This window comes from Mesoplodon bidens (assembly GCF_964165515.1).
Source record: "Mesoplodon bidens genome assembly, chromosome: 11".
In the NCBI taxonomy this organism is placed as follows: domain Eukaryota; kingdom Metazoa; phylum Chordata; class Mammalia; order Artiodactyla; family Ziphiidae; genus Mesoplodon; species Mesoplodon bidens.
In genome coordinates, this window is record NC_138167.1 from 14879814 (window position 1) to 14898584 (window position 18771).

The following is an 18771-nucleotide window of genomic DNA, read 5'->3' on the forward strand; positions in this document are numbered from 1 at the left end:
AAATTTCCAGGAAGCCTAAATGAAACATAGGAAGGAAAGAGCCTAGCATATTCAGAAAACTTTCTGCCTAGATTAGAGGATCCACATTGGAACTGGGAAATAAGAATTAATGACTAAAGTGTGACCTTCCATGCCAACACAACTGTGCCCATCTTTCTCTCTATAAGCTTGTGAATTGGATTCTTTGCCTCTCCCCAACTTCTGTCTTTGTAACTCCTAGTCATGAACAGGTCTTTCCTTGAACATTTTCTCAGGCAAACTATCCCTGATTCTTTGTTGGACACATTGCTAGCCCTTCAAGTTCTGCATTGCCTTTATCACAGTTTGAGTAATTATTTACTGTTCATCTCTCTTCCTAGAATATGAGCTCCTTGAGAATAGGAACTACGTCTGTTTTGAACATTGCACTATCTGCAGTACCTGGCACAGTGCTTGACAATCATTTTAGTTATTTTAAAATATATTTTGAATGAATGATGAAACTTGTGTTACCGGAAAGTTAATCACACGTGGCAAACAGAGAGAAGGAAAGCTTGGGAGCTGGGAGACCGTTTAGGAGGTGGTAGGAGGAGTACAGGTGCGAAATAAAGAGACTTGAGCTGGGGTAGGAGTTGGGGAAGAAGTCATGCTTGAGAAACTGAATTAAAGGAAAGAAAAGCTAATTTCCTGAGTGATCAATAAGAGAAATAGTGTTACTACTTCTGAGTAAAAAGTTTTTTTCTTGAAGATTTAACTGGAACAATACTTTACCATATTTTTCTAGACACATCTGTCACTAAAAGAGCTAAAGGAACATTGGGTAGTGAAAAGGCGTGAACCTCTAAGAAAGACTTGGCGTTATAATTTAACTTATCAGAAGTTGTTTCCTTACCTTTAAAATAGAAGTATCTGTCTGTCTGTCTATTTATGGCTGCATTGGGTCTTTGTTGCTGCACGGGGGCTTTCTTGAATTGCGTCGAGCGGGGGCTGCTCTTTGTTGCGACGTGCAGGTTTCTCATTGTGGTGGTTTCTCTTGTGGAGCACGGGCTCTAGGCGCACAGGCTTCAATAGTTGTGGCACGTGGGCTCTAGAGCGCAGGCTCAGTAGTTGTGGCACACGGGCTTAGTTGCTCCATGGCATGTGGGATCTTCCTGGACCAGGACTCGAACCCTTGTCCCCTGCATTGGCAGGCAGATTCTTACCCACTGTGCCACCAGGGAAGCCCTAGAAGAAGCATCTTAGTGTTATGGTTAAATGAGACGGAATATGTAATGGGCCTAGGGCTGTAATTAATTCAGTGTCATTTATTTTCCCCTTTCTCATGTGTAAAATGTGGAAAGAATACTTTATTGAGAATAATCAGTATTGTAGTACTGGCATTACTAGAGACTGCCTGCAGGATATTTGGCAAATCGTTTCATTTCTCTGAACTGTAGATTGACTCTTTTTCTTGAAAGTGAAGGTTTTGGACTAAACAGTATAAAGAAATTTGGAGCTCAGATGTGATAAATCTGGTGTAGATTTGGCAAGTGCTCTAATGGGAGTCAGAAGATAAATATATGTATCATATTGTGAATCACATTCTTTTCCATTAGCCAGCTTCTGTTTTTGTAACTCCTAGTCACGATCAGGTCTTACCTTGAACATTTTCTCAGGCAGACTGTCCCCAATTCTTTGTTAGGCTCATTGCCGCACTCAGGTTCTGCATTGGCCCTATCCCAATTTGCGTAAGTGTTTACTGTTCATCTCTCTTGCTGGAATGTATGCTCCCTGAGAATAGAAACCTATTCTGTATATATGCTGTGTGTGTGTGTGTGTTTCCTATCCTTTAGACAAACCAAGAATATTGCAGGTGTGTCTTTGCTCCATCCAGGATCTCAAAGATACTTTAGGTTCTTCTGAGTTCAAAAATCACCATAATTCTAATTCATATTTATGGCATTGCATTGAAATATCCATTTGTGTTTGTGTTTGTCTTCTCCAGGCTTTAACATTTTTAAGATTAAACTCAGGTCCTATGTATCTTTATACTTCCAGCACTTACCTGCAGTGCATTCACCTGTTACACTCCGTATATTCAGGAACTCTGTAATTGGTTGAATTCAGCTGAATGTGGATGTACCTGATACCTATTTCTTCTGGATGTACCTGATACCTATTTCTTCTTTCTCACTGTTATTAGTGTGGCTGCATGAAACAAGGAGTTGAACCATTCTATGCCTTATTTCTTCCCCCAGTTCTTTTAAGCAGCGTATGTGAAAGCAGTATTCGAAAAAAGTTGTGATTATTTGAATACTTTAATAAAAGCAGGATTCCCCAACTTATATTTTGTTTCTTAAGAAAAAAATATATTTACACACTGTTTTAGAAGAAAACCCACTATTGATTGTCTAGTTTGCTTAAGAATCTGAGACTTGAGCTTATTGAAAGGATTCGGTGAAGTTCATCCACAGAACCAGCGAGGCGAGGAAGCACGCACAGACTATCTCGTCTGCAGTCACACAGCTCCTGGAGAATGTTGGCAGTCCTGGCTCTAGACGTGGTCTTAGCTACTATACTTACACTGCCTATAGGACTGTTGTAACAACCTTGACCAGGGAAGTTTAATGAAAATATCAGTAGTCTACGTTAGCGGCTGTTTTACTTTTCATCCTGTCTCTTTAGCAAAGAATAACTTACACGTGCTTGAGTTCATTGACATTTCTGGGCTTTATTCTCATTTGTAATTATATAGTTAGACTTTGTAACCTGGATTCCTCTTAAGACTATGAAATACAGAAGTTAATTTTTTAAAGTATTATAGTTATTCAGTCTTTAGGGGAATAGAGAGAGTCTTTATTGACATTTTATTTCTTTAATTTTAACACTTTTCAAAGCCCTTGACTTGTTTTCTGGTTTTCATTTATATTTTGAGTTTCTAGAAAGATAAAGTGTTATCAATTAGAGAAAACACAGATTTCAGAAGGGTGTTAGTATTTCTTAGTAAATACACTTACTAGTTCATTTCTAAATTATAAAATTTTTGTCATTACAAAATTATGAATATATAAATACTTGTTAAAGTACTGAGGATGGGATTAATGAGCAATAGCCTTTCTAGTGATTTACATTCCTGTTGGCAGTCATTTGAACATGTCTTCTGAGGTGTTGAACTCTACTGTAGTTATTCTTGTCAGATATGGGTACACTGAAATGATCTGATAAAATCATTTTTATGATTTAACACTAACTTAAAAAAACACGAAATGAATATGTGATTGCTTCTGTATAAAATATGGGTATTTTTCATAGCAGATTTTTTAATATACCATCGTTGTGTATAGACATTTTTCTGGAAACCTTTTTAAGACGGTAAAAGATGACTCCTTATAGTGTAGTTTTATTGAAGTAGAATGTTTCTAGTATTACAATCATTTTGAAGATAATTGCTTGCTGATCTCTTAAGCTGGATGAAAAATGTGGGTGGAGTAATCTTAAAGGGCATAGACTAGAGATGAGAAACAAATTGAAAATGATGTGCGCAGTGCATAGTGGTGATAGAAGAATGCAACGTACTTGTTTTCCATGAACTGTATTTCATCATTGTTGCATAAAGTCCCTTTTGGCCAATTTGGTGAATACTGCTGGGTCTTGGGGAAAAATCTTTTGTCTTTATTCAGAGAAGTAATTGTAGGGATAGAGAGTAGTCTTTTTCTTGATTAGAAAAATCCATTTAGCTTTTTAAATTACAGTGATAATAGCTTATAATTACAGTAACAATAGTAATAATAATATCTTGGTGTTGGCTAATGATTTTTAGTGGCCTCCAATTAATTTTAAGGATTATCTCAGTGTGACAAAGCCATATATTTTACTTGCCTTAAAAAAGCCTACTTAAATTTGTCACTGAAAACTATGAGCATTTACTGTGTGCAAGGCACTAGCTAGGTTTAGGAGTTTACTCTGAGTAAGAGGTTTATAGGTGACTCATAGTACAGATCAACCAGATCATAAAGAAGCAGAATTCCTTCCACCTTAGGTGGGTAGGAAAGACCTTAGGGAAGTTTGACCTGAGCGTATATATAGCACATACAATAAATAAACTCAGCACTTATCTTTCCTTTTTTTCCCCTAATTGTTTCTGAGTTTAAAGCTCTGAAAGCCTATAGCACCACAGCAGTTTGAAAGACCAAACCAGGCAGCCTTACAGAACTCGGATGTGGTCTAAATTCCTTAATCCCAGTTAAGACCAATCTCATAACTTACTCTTTGTTTTTGATAAATAAAAACTAAAGTGTCCCCTCGTTGTTCCTGGAGTATTTTGGAGTTGGATTTTATGCTGACATTGTTTGGCTCATAATCTGGTTCAGTGGCCTAAGTTCTAAATTTGGAACAAGTTCTACCTGAGAATAGTGTTGCTTTGTATGACTGACCTTGAATTAATTTTTTTCATGGAGCTAATTGACTTGTAGAAATCAAATTTAATAGTTTATCTTGTAAAACCATCTGACTCATCTGTTGTTCAAATGAGTCAAATTACATGTAATGCTAAATATCTGTTGTGTGTGTGTGTGTGCTGTAGATGTACAAAAGCAAGGAACAGCTTCTTGTGTGTGCGCACCAGATGAAACTGTCACGTTATCTTGGTATGTAATATAGGCGGCATTTCAGTATTTCTTAAATCAGTAATTTACTCATTTTTCTTTTGTATAAATGTGGCAAATAGATTGTTTGGCATTAATGTTTTGTACTTGTGTGACGGGGCAAGTCACATCATTTTTGTGTTTTTGTCTCTTAACCACTGCGCCACCAGGGAAGCCCTGGTCTTTGTTTTAATTAATTGAATTAATTAGATTCAGTTTTTTGAATTAAAAAATATAGGATTGTCTTACATGTTTTGTACTGTTCTGGATTTTAATAATTTTGATTACAGGTATGGGAGAGACACAGAGTAATCTTTCTAGTATTGAGTGGCAATTTTATTATAGATGAAAGGAACATCACCTTTTAACCAAATAATAGCTTACCTTGTTATATGATTAGATAAGGAATCCCCTGTGTGTGGTTATGTTTACCTACAACTTGATAAGTACTTTGAAAACTATATAGTATGCTTATTTCTATCCAAAGTTTATTACCAGTTACAAAATTAAGCTAAGTTGGGCTTCCCTGGTGGCGCAGTGGTTGAGAGTCCACCTGCCGATGCAGGGGACACGGGTTCGTGCCCCGGTCTGGGGGGATCCCACGTGCCGTGGAGCGGCTGGGCCTGTGAGCCGTGGCCGCTGGGCCTGCGCGTCCGGAGCCTGTGCTCCGCAACGGGGGAGGCCACAGCAGTGAGAGGCCCGCGTACCGCAAAAAAAAAAAAAAAAAAAAGTAACTGAAGGGCTTTCCTGGTGGCGCAGTGGATAAGAATCTGCCTGCCACTGCACGGGACACAGGTTCAAGCCCTGGTCCGGGAAGATCCCACATGCCGTGGATCAACTAAGCCCGTGCGCCACAACTACTGAGCCTGTGCTCTAGAGCCCATGCACCACAACTGCTGAAGCCCGCACGCCTAGAACCCGTGCTGCACAACAAGAGAAGCCACCGCAAGGAGAAGCCTGTGTACTGCAATGAAGAGCAGCCCCCGCTCACTGCAACTAGAGAAAGCCCACGCGCAGCAACAAAGGCCCAATGCAGCCAAAAATAAATAAAATAATAAATTTATTTAGAAAAAAAAGTTACTGAAGAAACCATAAAGCTTGTTTATGGACGTTACATTTATCACTGTTACAGGATCAAAATTCAAAACTGAGAACATTAAAAACATTTATTTAATCTAAAAATAAACCAATTATATGTAACAGGAAGTTTTTTTTTCTTTTCTTTTTTTTTTGGCTGCGTTGTGTCTTTGTTGCGTGCTCACTTTCTAGTTGCGGCGAGCCGGGACTACTCTTCGTTGTGATGCGCGGGCTTTAGTAGTTATGGTGTGCGGGCTCAACAGTTGTGGCTCGCGAGCTTTAAAACTCAGGCTCAGTAGTTTTGGAGCATGGGCTAGTTGCTCCATGGCATGTGGGATCTTCCAGGACTAGGGATCGAACCCATGTCCCCTGCATTGGCAGGCGGATTCTTAACCACTGTGCCACCAGGGAAGTCCCAGGAGGTTTTTTTAAATGCAAAATAACTTTCAGTTAAGAAAAATAGAAGAGTGACATTGTTTTATATTTAATGTTTGGCTGAACAACTAGTTTCTCATATCTGCTTCTGCATTCAGCCTGGTGCAATGAATTGATTTGGTTGAGCCATATGAAGAAAATTTGGGCTCATGCAGATATTTAGTTGGAAAAGGAAGGAGTATTTTATGTTTTTTTTTGTTTGTTTTGTTTTTGGTTTTGTTTTTGTTTTTTTTGCGGTACGCGGGCCTCTCCCGTTGCGGAGCACAGGCTCTGGACGCGCAGGCTCAGCGGCCATGGCTCACGGGCCTAGCCGCTCTGCGGCATGTGAGATCTTCCCAGACCGGGGCACGAACCTGTGTCCCCTGCATCGGCAGGTGGACTCTCAACCACTGCGCCACCGGGGAAGCCCGACAAGTGATAGTTTTTTTAAGATCATTTGCAGTGTGGAATCTGAAGCCATGTCAGCGAACTTTTCTTACTGTTACATCAAGACCATGGTCTCTTCCTTCTCTCTCGTAACATAGCATCCGTGTTTTGCTTCCTCTGCTCCTGTGTCTTGTCATTTAGCAAGCTGATCTTGTCAGTGTTGATAGCCCTATTGACAGTGGTCACGTCCACCAAACGTATGTTTTGCTTGGAAGTAATTTGAGTTATCAGAGAGAGGCTATTCTTGTATGTATGCGTGAACTGGCCCTTGAATTCTCAAGGGAAACCATTTTCATAAAATCCATGTAGTTAGTTACTCTAGACATTAGAGTCTGGTCTGCCAGATAGTTTCTTAACAAGGCCCATGGAAAAGAGGAAAAAGGGAATGTTGTTATGTTAAAAATGTCTTACATCCTTCCCTAAATATTGCGTAGGAATCTCTTAACAATGTGTATGTGTTTTTTTTAAACTTACAGGTTTTCTGTCATCGTGTGTGTGTGTGTGTGTGTGTGTATGTGTACGCGCACATACGTGGTTGCTTTAGCTTACTATTCTACAATATGAGACAATTTTTTAGATAGTCCGGTCAGTTTCAGTTGGGTAATAATAATGAAAGAGATCTTTTAGAGTCTTGCTACTTAAAATGTTGTAGCAGCATCATCAACAAGTAGGCTCTTGCTAAAAATACAGTATGTCAAGTCTTACCCCAAAAGCACCGGATCAGAATCTGCAATTAATAAGATCACAGATGTTCATATACATTTTTTTTTTTTTTTTTTTTCGGTATGTGGGCCTCTCACTGTTGTGGCCTCTCCCGTTGCGGAGCACAGGCTCCGGACGCACAGGCTCAACAGCCATGGCTCACGGGCCCAACCGCTCCGCGGTATGTGGGATCTTCCCAGACCGGGGCACGAACCCGTGTACCCTGCATCGGCAGGCGGACTCTCAACCACTGCGCCACCAGGGAAGCCCCATATACATATTAGTTTGAACAGCACTGCTTTAAATTATTGAAACTATCTGAATAGAGTGAGTGCTTTTTCTCGCTTAGGTTTTCTTAAAAATACCAGGCTGTTTTTGTTCACATTTGACAGAATCAGTAAGTTCATTGGGAAGGAGAACTAACTGATTGAACGATCTTAATATATGCTTGAACCTAGACCCAAGGTCAGGTGGAATGTCACCTTTTAGTTCTGAGCATCTTGTTATCCTACTATTATAGGAAGAAGGACTTCCTATGAAATCTATATCTATTTCAGGGTCCTGTCAAAATCAGAAATTGCTTGTAACTCGTCTCCTGTGCTCTCCTGCATCAGGACTGTTGCCTTTATCAGTCTTAAGACTGGAGAGAACCACTGATTCCGGCATGGATCTGGGGCTGAAAGGTAGCCTGGTGGTTTAGGATTAGACACTTTCTAGAAGTTGGAGGAGTCAAGAAGGGATCATGAGGCAGGACTCCAGTTTGCCCTGCTGGGCTCTGGGAGGCTCTCTGGGGATGCTGCCCAATTGTGGACTGTCTCTTGAGTCTTCCAGGGTAGGGGTATCTGCCCTTTACCTCCTCTGCCATTGCATTTGCAGCTTGTTGCCAATGGTAGACAAAGTTCATGTCCTAACACCTGCATTATGTTCTCCTTTTATGAGGATCCATATCCACATGAAGTACTGTTTTTCAAGTGAATAATACTGCACGTAGAGAATATTGCACTTAAAATTGTTAATATTTTGTTTACCTTTGGGGTTAATCAGTATGGTTTACGAAAGTATGAACTTTATAGTTAAAATGTTTTAGAATATATGAAGCAAGTGATAAGGAAAATAGGTAACCATTTGGCAGATAAGGGCCTCATGAGACTTGAAATTTCTAGTGCTGAAGTAAAAACTTGTATTTCAGAATATACCGTACTTACAGTTTATTCCTGCAGAAACAAACAGTATATAAGTAGATTTTCAGATATTCAAGAATTGATTCACATTGGAGAGTTTTCTTGAGATTACAGAGTTTTAGAATGAAGTTTTAAAGTTGCAATTTAGAATCTATGTATTGACTGGTAGATAGTTAGCCAGATGGACTTAAATACGTGAATATCCTTCAAAGGGAAATCTGAGACATTTTTCACATCTGAAGCATCCTACAAAAACATTTTCGTTATCTTTGTAAAATGGGTGCATTTGATGTTAGACACAAGTCATTATTAAGCTTATTTTAAAAGTTCAGTTTAATTCTTGGGTGTGAACAAATAAGGTTGTAGTGGTTACAGGTGAATGTTCTTATTTTTAGAAGGCATGTGCTGAAATAATTGTGGTTGAAGTATTATGTTTGCAACCTGCAGATGATTGAGAAAAACAAATTATAGCAATGTAGCAAACAGGGCAGGGACTTCCCTGGTGGTCCATTGGTTAACACTCTGCACTTCCAAAGCAGGGGGTGAGGGTTCGATCCCTGGTTGGGGAGCTAAGATCCCACATGCCACGCAGCATGGCCAAAAAACCCCCAAAAAACGGAAAAACAAAAAATAGGACAAAGTGTTAATTGTTGAGTTCAGATTTAATTATTTTTATTAAGATATAGTTGATGGTACAATATTATATACATTTTCAGGTGTACAGCGTAGTGACTGACAACTTTTAAAGGTTATATTCCATTTACTAGTTATTATAAAATATTGGCAGTATTCCCTGTGTTGTACAGTATATCCTTGTTTATCCTAGCTTATTTCTGTTATATATAGTAGTTGGCACCTCTTAACCCCCTGCCCTTGTCTTTGCTCCTCTCCACTTCCTGCCTCCCTACTGGTAACCAGTAGCTTGTTGTCTCTATCTGAGTTCAGGTTTAGATAAATTTTTCTGTGTTTTTGAAATTTTCTATAATAAAAGCTTGGGAGTAGGGAAGCATACCCCTTAAAAGTTAATATCAATTTTATAATTTATTGGTACTTAAATTACAAGCAGTTATATAGCTTTTAATGGATTTAGTCTGAAGCATTCTTACTGTTGGTCCTTCTGTGATTGATGCCATGTCCATGTAATTTCTCTATGGAGAAGATACTGAAAAAAGAGAATTAGAAAGTGAATTGCTTTTAAGATGAAGGCAAAGTGTATTACATTTTATTATGATGTGAAATTTTGAACATTCAAAATTACTCAATTACTTTTATTTATTACTTTTATTACTAATATAATAATTTTTTTAGTAAATAAAAGAATTACTAACATGTGATACTTTGTTTAGTAAATTAAAAGTTAAAGGGGTTGATTGGCATTTTCAGTCTTTTTGGTGCGTAGGAGTTAAAAAAAAAAAAATGAGGGCCAGGAAAGTACTTCTTATTTAGACTTTGGTAAAATCAGAGAAACTTTTATTGCACTCAGATTTCTCTCTTCTGCCTATTATTAAGAAGGGAAAATACAGCAAAATTTCCCAACTTCTTTGAGATGGAAAGAGGTAGGGTGTGATAGCAGTTGTATTCTCAGATTAGTGAATAGAAGAAAAGATTTCAGATCAACAAGTGATTTGCAAAACTGTAAAGATAATCTTTTGATTCTGAATTATTTGCAGTTGGAATCTGTACTTTATTACTTTATCATGCCTCTTAGAACTGTGGAAGGGATGAAATGTGATGAGCTCTGTGTGTGTGGTTTGGTTTGGTTTATTTTCTGTAGGGTATGGTGTTGGGGACTTCATGTCTGCCAAAAGTTGCTCAAATTACCCCGTATCTGGTTTTGAGGAACTAGCTTTTCTTGCCTTGATTTGCACTTTATTGCAAGTAATATTTATTTGAAATTTAGTTTCAGAGAATAATTATTTGAAACTAAATAATTTTAAAGCAGTGTTGTTTTCCTTGCCTTGATTTGCACTTTATTGCAAATAATATTTATTTGAAATTTAGTTTCAGAGAATAATTATTTGAAACTAAATAATTTTAAAGCAGTGTTGTTTTCTAATGGAAAATATGGTTAGTATGCTTTATGGGGCAGAATGTCAAGTGGTAATCTTAATTATTTATAAGATCATATTCATGTTAGTGAATTTCTAGGAATAACACAGCCTTTTTTCTTCTTTTGTAGCATAAGCAGTACTATAATGGATGTAGACAGCACAATTTCCAGTGGGCGTTCAACTCCAGCAATGATGAATGGACAAGGAAGCACTACTTCTTCAAGCAAAAATATTGCCTATAATTGTTGTTGGGACCAGTGCCAGGCTTCCTTCAACTCTAGTCCAGATCTGGCAGATCACATCCGTTCCATACATGTAGATGGTCAGCGAGGAGGGGTTGGTTTTGTCATTTCTTTTTTTCACTCCCTGTTTTCATTAGTTTTATTAATTTATAATTGCTAGTTAGGCTTTTTTTTTTTTCAAAGTAATTTGGGATTGCTTTTACACAGGGTTTATTTTTTTCAAATGTTTTTTTCCCCCTTTTATTTACTTCCCACATATTTGATGGAATCAAATTAAATAGAACATATTATGTGTTGGATTTTAATTTGCTCTTAGGTATATTACTTTGAAGAAATTAGACTTTCTGCAATACAGTGGGAGTATTGTAAATGAATACTCTGTATTTCAAGCTTCTGTTGTTTTGAGTTGAGGAGGTTTAGGAATTGGCACTGTTTGGGACTTCTGTTGTTAGAGTGGTCTTAAGTTATCCCTGATGCTGAAATTAACTAGCGAAACTATTGGTACCAGGATTAGTATAAACAGTCCTGTTAAATGACAGTCTGTACTCATTATTTGTAATAATTGATCATCTTTCCCAGGTCTTGTCAGAGCTGGCTTAGTATTGACCTGTATTCTTTCAGGAATCCATTTAGTTGTGTCAGTTCATATACTTTTTATTGAGTAGTAAATAAAGAGCTAAAGCAAATTAGGTGAGTCACAGTGTAATGGACCAAAATATTTATAAAATTGATAATATTATAATTTTTTTTAAACTTTATCTAGGTTTATGTCTTGAATAGTTAACCATACTTAGTATGTTTTCCAGAAATTAATGTCACATTGTAAGTACAGATAATTTATTAGGCCACACATTGCCTGTCAGTGTGCCATCACTTTTGAGATATACTGATACTAAAATGGTTAAAATCTTCTTGGTTTAAGTAAGTGGGTAACTGTTTCCATGGTGGTATTGATATTTAGATTGTATTACTAATCTTTTTTTTTTTTAAACACGCAACCGTAACAGGCACTCCTCACGTTTTTACCAATGGTGTTGCATTTGAAATTTCTTTTAAGAGATATTTGCTGTTATCACAATATGTTATAATGTTTCAGCAATCTTTTAGTTACTTGATAAGTAAACATTTGTCATATTATTAGATTTAACGTATACGGGGTCTGGGTAGACACCAAAGCGTGTATTAGTGAACTGTGCCCATCATATGGTATTTTCACTGCATAACCCACCCAGCTCAGTGGTTAAGCTCCGTTGGTAACAGTCTTTATTTCCCCCATATATATATTTCCCCCATATATATATAAGAGCAGATATATATATATATATATATCTCAGATTTTTAGTGAAACTATCTTAACTAAGTTGGTTTCTTGGTTATTACAGAGTTGCCTTTTGTGAGCCAGTGCTTCTTGTCACTTGGTATATATCACTAAGGTAGTCTTCTGAACCATGGAATGATGCTTTTTAGTCACTTGACTTAGCAACTGCATATAGGATCCCAAGCTATGTAGGCGATCTCTTAAGAGGTATAGGATAATTTCACATTTCTAAGTCTTGATCCTACAAGTTGAGTTGGCACACAGCCTTTAGGAGAATGTTTTCTGCCTTTTACAGATTTGAAGAAAAAATGGAGTTAACAGTCTGAATGTATCATGTAATCCCTGCACCTGCACGTGTCTTACTGATATTACAGAGCTAAGCATGAAGTTGTGGTATCTCTACAGTAACTGTAAACTTGCTGAAATGGAAACCCCCTCCCCCATGTCATTTCTTGAATGCTTATTCATAAAATTACTTTATTACAAATAATAAGATTTTCTGGCTAATTTTAAGAGTAATGCTATTTTGACTTCAGAAAGATCTCCTGATCTTTGAAGGACACTAGTTTCTAAACTACAGCGTAAAGGATCAGCTAAATGAAGAAAATAGTTTCCATTTATTTCTACATATCAGTCTTTGATATCTAGACTTAAGCTTTCAGAATGAAAGTGTGAATGAGAATTTGAAAACTTGATACTGCTAGATAAGACAGGAAATCTTGATCTAGTTTGTGCTTTAAAACAGAATAGTTGTGTCTACGGCTGGCCGTACCACCCTGAACGCGCCCGATCTCATCTACAATAGAGTAGTTGTTGGTTGGAACATTTTTTTTTTAGAACGACCTCTTGGAAGGGAAATTAAAAAGAAATCATTTCAATTGTTTTTAAGTGTACAGTTCAGTGGCATTAAGTACATCACATTGTTGTGCAGTCATCACTACTGTCATTCTCTGGAACTTTTTCATTATCCCAAACTGAAATCTGTACCTATTAGACAATAACTCCCTAATCCTCTCTTCCGCTAACCCCTGGTAACCACTATTCTACTTTCTGTCTCTATAAAATTGACTATTCTAAATACCTCATGTATAGTGGAAAACAGCTGATTTTGATGACATTTTTAAAGAATTTTTATTTCTCTTCTTTCTACTCCAAGTGTCAAACTGTCATAATGGAACAGAAACAAATGAGGAAATTATTGGTAATTCTGCAGGATTTTATGTTTCTAATTACTGAAAGATGATAATTTTTCTGGAGCAGTAAGTTAGTAAGATCTAAATACTATATTAATTCCTGCTCTTTTTCTCATCCCACTCTAATCTTCGCCCTGGGAAAAACAAAACTGTCATATAACAGCTTAGAAACTTCTTTACCTTCCTATAAGCTGTTTATGTTGCCATGTCATGTAGACTTTATATTTGAAGGATGAAATCAGGTGGAGTTTAGGTTTTCCTGACCCTTTCAAAGTGGGTGGATACTTAATTCTACATTAAAAGTTAAACTTACCATTTAAACATCTTTTATGAATATTCCTTTTTTAAAAAGAATCATGAGAGTACTTTCTTGTATTTAAAAAATAAAAACAGGGACTTCCCTGGTGGCGCAGTGGTTAAGAATCTGGCTGCCAGTGCAGGGGACACGGGCTTGAGCTCCGGTCTGGGAAGATCCCACATGCCGGGGAGCAACTAAGCCTGTGTGCCACAACTACTGAGCCCATGTGCCTAGAGCCCGTGCTCTGCAACAAGAGAAGCCACAGCAATGAGAAGCCTGCGCACCGCAACGAAGAGTAGCCCCTGCTCACCGCAATTAGAGAAAGCCTGCACGCAGCAGCGAAGACCCAACGCAGCCAAACATAAATAAATAAATTTATATTTTAAAAAAAAGCAAGAAAAATTTAACCTTTTTTGTTAAGTAAAATAGAATTGTGTTCTTCGGCTCATATTTCCGTGCATGACTAGATTTCAGAAACGAGGCTGAGCTGTTTTACTAATCAAATTGCAAACCCCTGTGTCCTCTTAATATACACGTAAGTCTTGGTAGGCAGGGAACTTAATCTTGTAGGATTTCAGTGGTTCCGCAAGATCCATTAGTGTTCTGTTTTTTTCTGTCTTAACTATTTCTTACTTTAAAAACAGTTGCCAGAAAGAAATCTGTTTATGTTTCTTGTTGCAGGGGTGCTTTTACGTGTGTCATTTTATTAAGTTTACTTTTGTATATGTTCTTTGGTGTGTTTGAGGGAAGAGGGCCAGAGGGAGATTTTGAGGAGGGACGATAATAGGATATTATTATTCAAAGACTCGAATGAGTTACCTCTATGTTATTTAAAATGATACTTTTAGACTCTCATGGTTAAATCCGAATGCTGCTAGGAAGTGCAATCAATCTTAGGAGGTTACTTTGTGTTTTGATTGCCAATCTGGTATCTCCTGAACACAACATGAAGTTGGTCATGTCTTTTGCAAGAAATGAGAAATATTTTATTCTTGTATTTGGACAGTTTATTGAATATTTTGTCCTCTGTTTATTAAATACCTTTTAACAGAGGAAATTGAAAATGTTAGCACATTTAATGTGGCTAAAAATTATAGGATACAAAATTATAGCCTTCATTTTCGACAGATCTTGAAAGAGCAGACAGATTTGAGACAAAATAAATATAAAAGACATTTGCTTCTCTTTTACATGTTCACATTTTGTGAAAAACTGAGCTAGTTTTTTCCTAAGAGCTTAAAGGAACCAACCGTGAGATCATCCATTCAACCCCTTCCTGACTTTAGATTGTGTCTCTCTTATTTAATATAAAATCTTTTTGTATCATTTTACTGCAGAAGGAATCTAATTAGTAAAAGGCTTTTTTTCACTCCCTTTGAGCATGTACATTATACTGCTTACTGGCTCTGTATTTGAGTATATTTGACTGATTTTACTTTACTAATAGTAATGGAATTTTCCTTATGCATGCTTATTAGACTTTTACAGGTTGCATTGTATTATTTTGCAGTGGGTTTTACAATTTACCTAAAGAAATTTTTGTCTACATTCATTTAAAAAGTAGCTTTTAATTCTGGTAACTTTAGGAATCATTTTATAAACATGTATTAGGGTCAGGAATTTTAAGTACCAAGGAGGAAATGTTATAACTTAAAATAGCTGCTTAACTAAAAGAAACCAGCAAATCTGTTGTAGAATCAAGATGTGCGATAACATTCTTAAAGCATATCAAACAGCAGTAGCAGTGTTGCTTGTTGTAAAATGATTTTGAGTAAAAATTGATCTCAGTTACTTTAGACTGTTTTTCTAGACTTCTAAAAAATTTTATTTTACACTTACTGTTTAATGATTGTTTCCTCAGTCCTGTGTGTATCTTTGTTCTGTTCTATATGCAGTACATTATAATCTTCAGAGTGTGACTGTATTTATAATTGTTCTAACCTTAGAAAAGAACAGAGCCTATATATGGTTTTTTGAAGGTAGCAGTTACAGTAGATTCATACTTCTTTTACTGATGATGGGGAGCAGTTTTCAGTGTTCAGTTTGATAAAAATAGAATCGGTCAAAAAGTTGATACCTCAATGGTAGGAAAAAGATTATGTTGTTAGTTGTTAACCCAGTCATACTCAGTTGCCTGAACCCAAGAATGTGGATCTATTATGATGATAGAAGTATCTCATGACATTACTTTTGCAACTGTATTAATTTTAACATTCTGTATTAGATTTTGCTTTATAAGCAAGATAATTGGAAATCATTTTTAATAAGTAGAACAATATAAACATAAGTAGTGTTAGTATACATTTGAGAATAGGAAATCAAGAGCAGAAAGATTGTAACTGGATAATTTGCTTACTCATTCTTTGAATCAGTGTCCACCAATTGACTGTTTTGATTTATTTTCATTGGTTCTTTATACCTTAATATATTTCTGATATTTACAATTAATACATGCTTGTTCCCTCATGCAGTAAATATAAAAAATGTAAATAATGGTCCATGGTTCTAGTTCCTAGGGCTATATTGTTAATATTTTGTATATTTCCTTCTGAATGGCACTTTGGGATTGGTGTATCAGTTCCTTATTGAGGGAATGGACAGCAGCCTTAATGGGGAAGGGTTAAAACTATGCCTCTCATTCTGGAAGTTCAGAAAGTTTATCTACAGTAAGCATTTTGATTGCCTTGTACAACAAATGTCTCTTTGTCAATAGAAGACTTCCAACATGTTTATTTGAATTTACAAGGAATAAAAGTCCTTGTTGAAATAAGTGATGAAAACAATTATGGCTCTTCTTTTAACAGGTATTTGTTTGCTTATGGAAAGGTTGTAAAGTATATAACACTCCGTCAACCAGTCAGAGTTGGTTACAGAGGCATATGCTGACACACAGTGGAGACAAACCTTTTAAGGTAAGTTAAGTGTATGTGAGTTTTTTCTTCACTTCAAGTTAACGTGTTTTTTAGGGGGCATACTTTTGCCCTTCTAAAAGTTTTTTTAAAGAACCATTTGTTTTAACATTCCCATAGATGCATGGAATTTATAAAATAGATGAAGGTAAAGATAATTTAATCCAGTTTTTAAAATTTGAAGACCAGAAAAAAGTCACTGTGAAGGTAGGGTCTTGAAAACAGCTAGTGTGCAGATCTGTGACTTGAATGTATGTCTATAAAATTGCTTGGTTGTGGTTAATACCTTGTGCTCTAATTATATTTTCTCACTGTCATAGGTTTCAACCTTTTTATTAGCAAACAGTACTGATTATTATATGAAAAAATAAATTGGTAGAACATTAAGGGATTTTATTCCTTTCACTCAGTTTTGAGGTCATGCTACTGAGCTCAGTTGTAAATTACCCTGTCAAATAGATGTATTTGGGGAAATCTGTACAAAGAGCAATTTTCTGTAAAAACCATTTTTCCTTTCCTCATTAAAAGTTAAAATATTTTGGTTTGTAACTATGGAAAGCATATACCATAGAGATTAAAAGTTTGTATTTAAAGAAGTTTCATAAGTTAACACAGTATCTGCTGGTATATAAATACTGTGCCAGAAACTTCCCTTGGGTTTCGTTAGAGAAAGAGATAATTCTTGTAGAGTTGTTTTTTTTTTAAAATTACTGAATTTTTTTGGAAAAGACAATCATTAACAATTTAAAAAAATTATAAAGAAAAAATTTATATTGAGAAATCTTGCTCCCTTTCTTGTTCCTTATTTTCGCTCCCCCAAATACATTGTTCTTAGTTAGTAGTGAGTTCTTTATGAAACTACAAGCAGATACATATGTAGGATCGTTCTCCTTCCTTTTACACAAAATCTAATAAACTATATACTGTCTGTATCTTATTTTTTATAAGCTTTTTATTTTAGAGCAGTTTTAGATTTACAGAAATATTACAAAGACTGCAGAGTTACTGTATGTCCTATACCAAGTTTCCCCTGTTACTAACATTTTTATTGTATGTATGTGTACCTTGCTTTTGTAACATACTTTCTAGTAGAGATCTTTTCATATCTGTTCATAGAGAATATTCTCTTTTTTTAACAGTTTCATAGTATGCCATTGTGTGGCTGTAGCAGTTTATTTAACCAAACTTGTGTAGATACTTGGGTTGTTTTTAGTCCTTTCCTGTTGCAAATAGTACTGCAATGATAAATCTTTGAACATATGTCATTTTATACATGTGTAATTGTATATGTAGGAGAAATTCCCAAAATGATGTGAGTGGTTGGATCAAAGGCTATATAAGCATTGGTAATTTGATAAATATTGCCAAACTGCCCTCTCTAGGGGTTGTGCCCTCATCAGCAATGTTAGAGCGTCTGCCTTCTTCACAGCTTTGCTAAGAGGGTGTTGTCAAACTTTTGTGTTTTTGCCCATCTAATAGATGAGAAATTGCATCCTGATGTAGTTTTTTATTTTTATTTTTTGGCCGCGCCTCATAGCTTGTGGGATCTTAGTTCCCTGATCAGGGATCAAAACCCAGGCCCATGCAGTGGAAGTGCCAGGTCCCAACCCCTGGACCGTTAGGGAATTCGCTCCCCTGATGTAGTTTTGCTTTTCTTTTATTATTGATGAAGTAGGGCGTCTTTTCATACGTTTAACCATTTGGATTTCTTTTTTTTGGTTCTTTTTAGAATAGTCTCATTGAGCTTTCTGTTGGCATGTGGGTCCTATGATGTTAACCCCCTAGTCTTCCCTATAGTCATACTGCAGATCCTGGCCTTGAAGTATGTGACCTGGCACAGTTTTTTGAACTTGCCATCTAACATGTAACTGGTAATAATAGTTACCTCATAGAGTTGTACATTATATAGCTAGTACATGTAAGAGATTATTGTTGCTAAAGTAAAAGAATCATTTCCTTTCTCATTGTATTTCCATATATTTTTCTTTAAGGCAGCAATTCTGTTGCTGGTCGATTATGATGTTCAGGTTAATTTCACAGCCTGTACAAATGGATTCCACCCCCCCCCCCGCCCCGATCTCTTTTTAGAAACTAGAGAAGATTCCCATTGGAGAGGGGGAAAGAAAAATGTCTTTAAAAGACAAGTTAAGGAGTGTGATTTAGTGAGGCATTGTTCTATAAGTCATAGGAATCATTTGAATCAAAACATTTTTTGATGTCTGCAGTACATGGCAATGTGCTAGGCATTTGGGAAGCAAGGTGAGGAGGAAAGGCAGGCCTCTGCCCTTCAGGGAGCTCACATCTTTAGGTTTATACAGATGTACGTAGATTTAAGTAG

At 36.4% G+C, this 18771-nt stretch overlaps 1 protein-coding gene across 2 annotated transcripts in view; it reads left to right on the forward strand.

Moving 5' to 3' along the window:
* Positions 1-18771, forward strand: part of AEBP2 (AE binding protein 2) — a 55092-nt gene that overhangs the window by 7837 nt on the left and 28484 nt on the right. For both annotated transcript variants that reach the window (XM_081250274.1, XM_081250275.1), the window contains exons 2-3: positions 10602-10809; positions 16329-16436. In XM_081250274.1, the coding sequence (XP_081106400.1) occupies positions 10602-10809; positions 16329-16436 (316 nt within the window). The remainder of the gene's footprint in view (positions 1-10601; positions 10810-16328; positions 16437-18771) is intronic.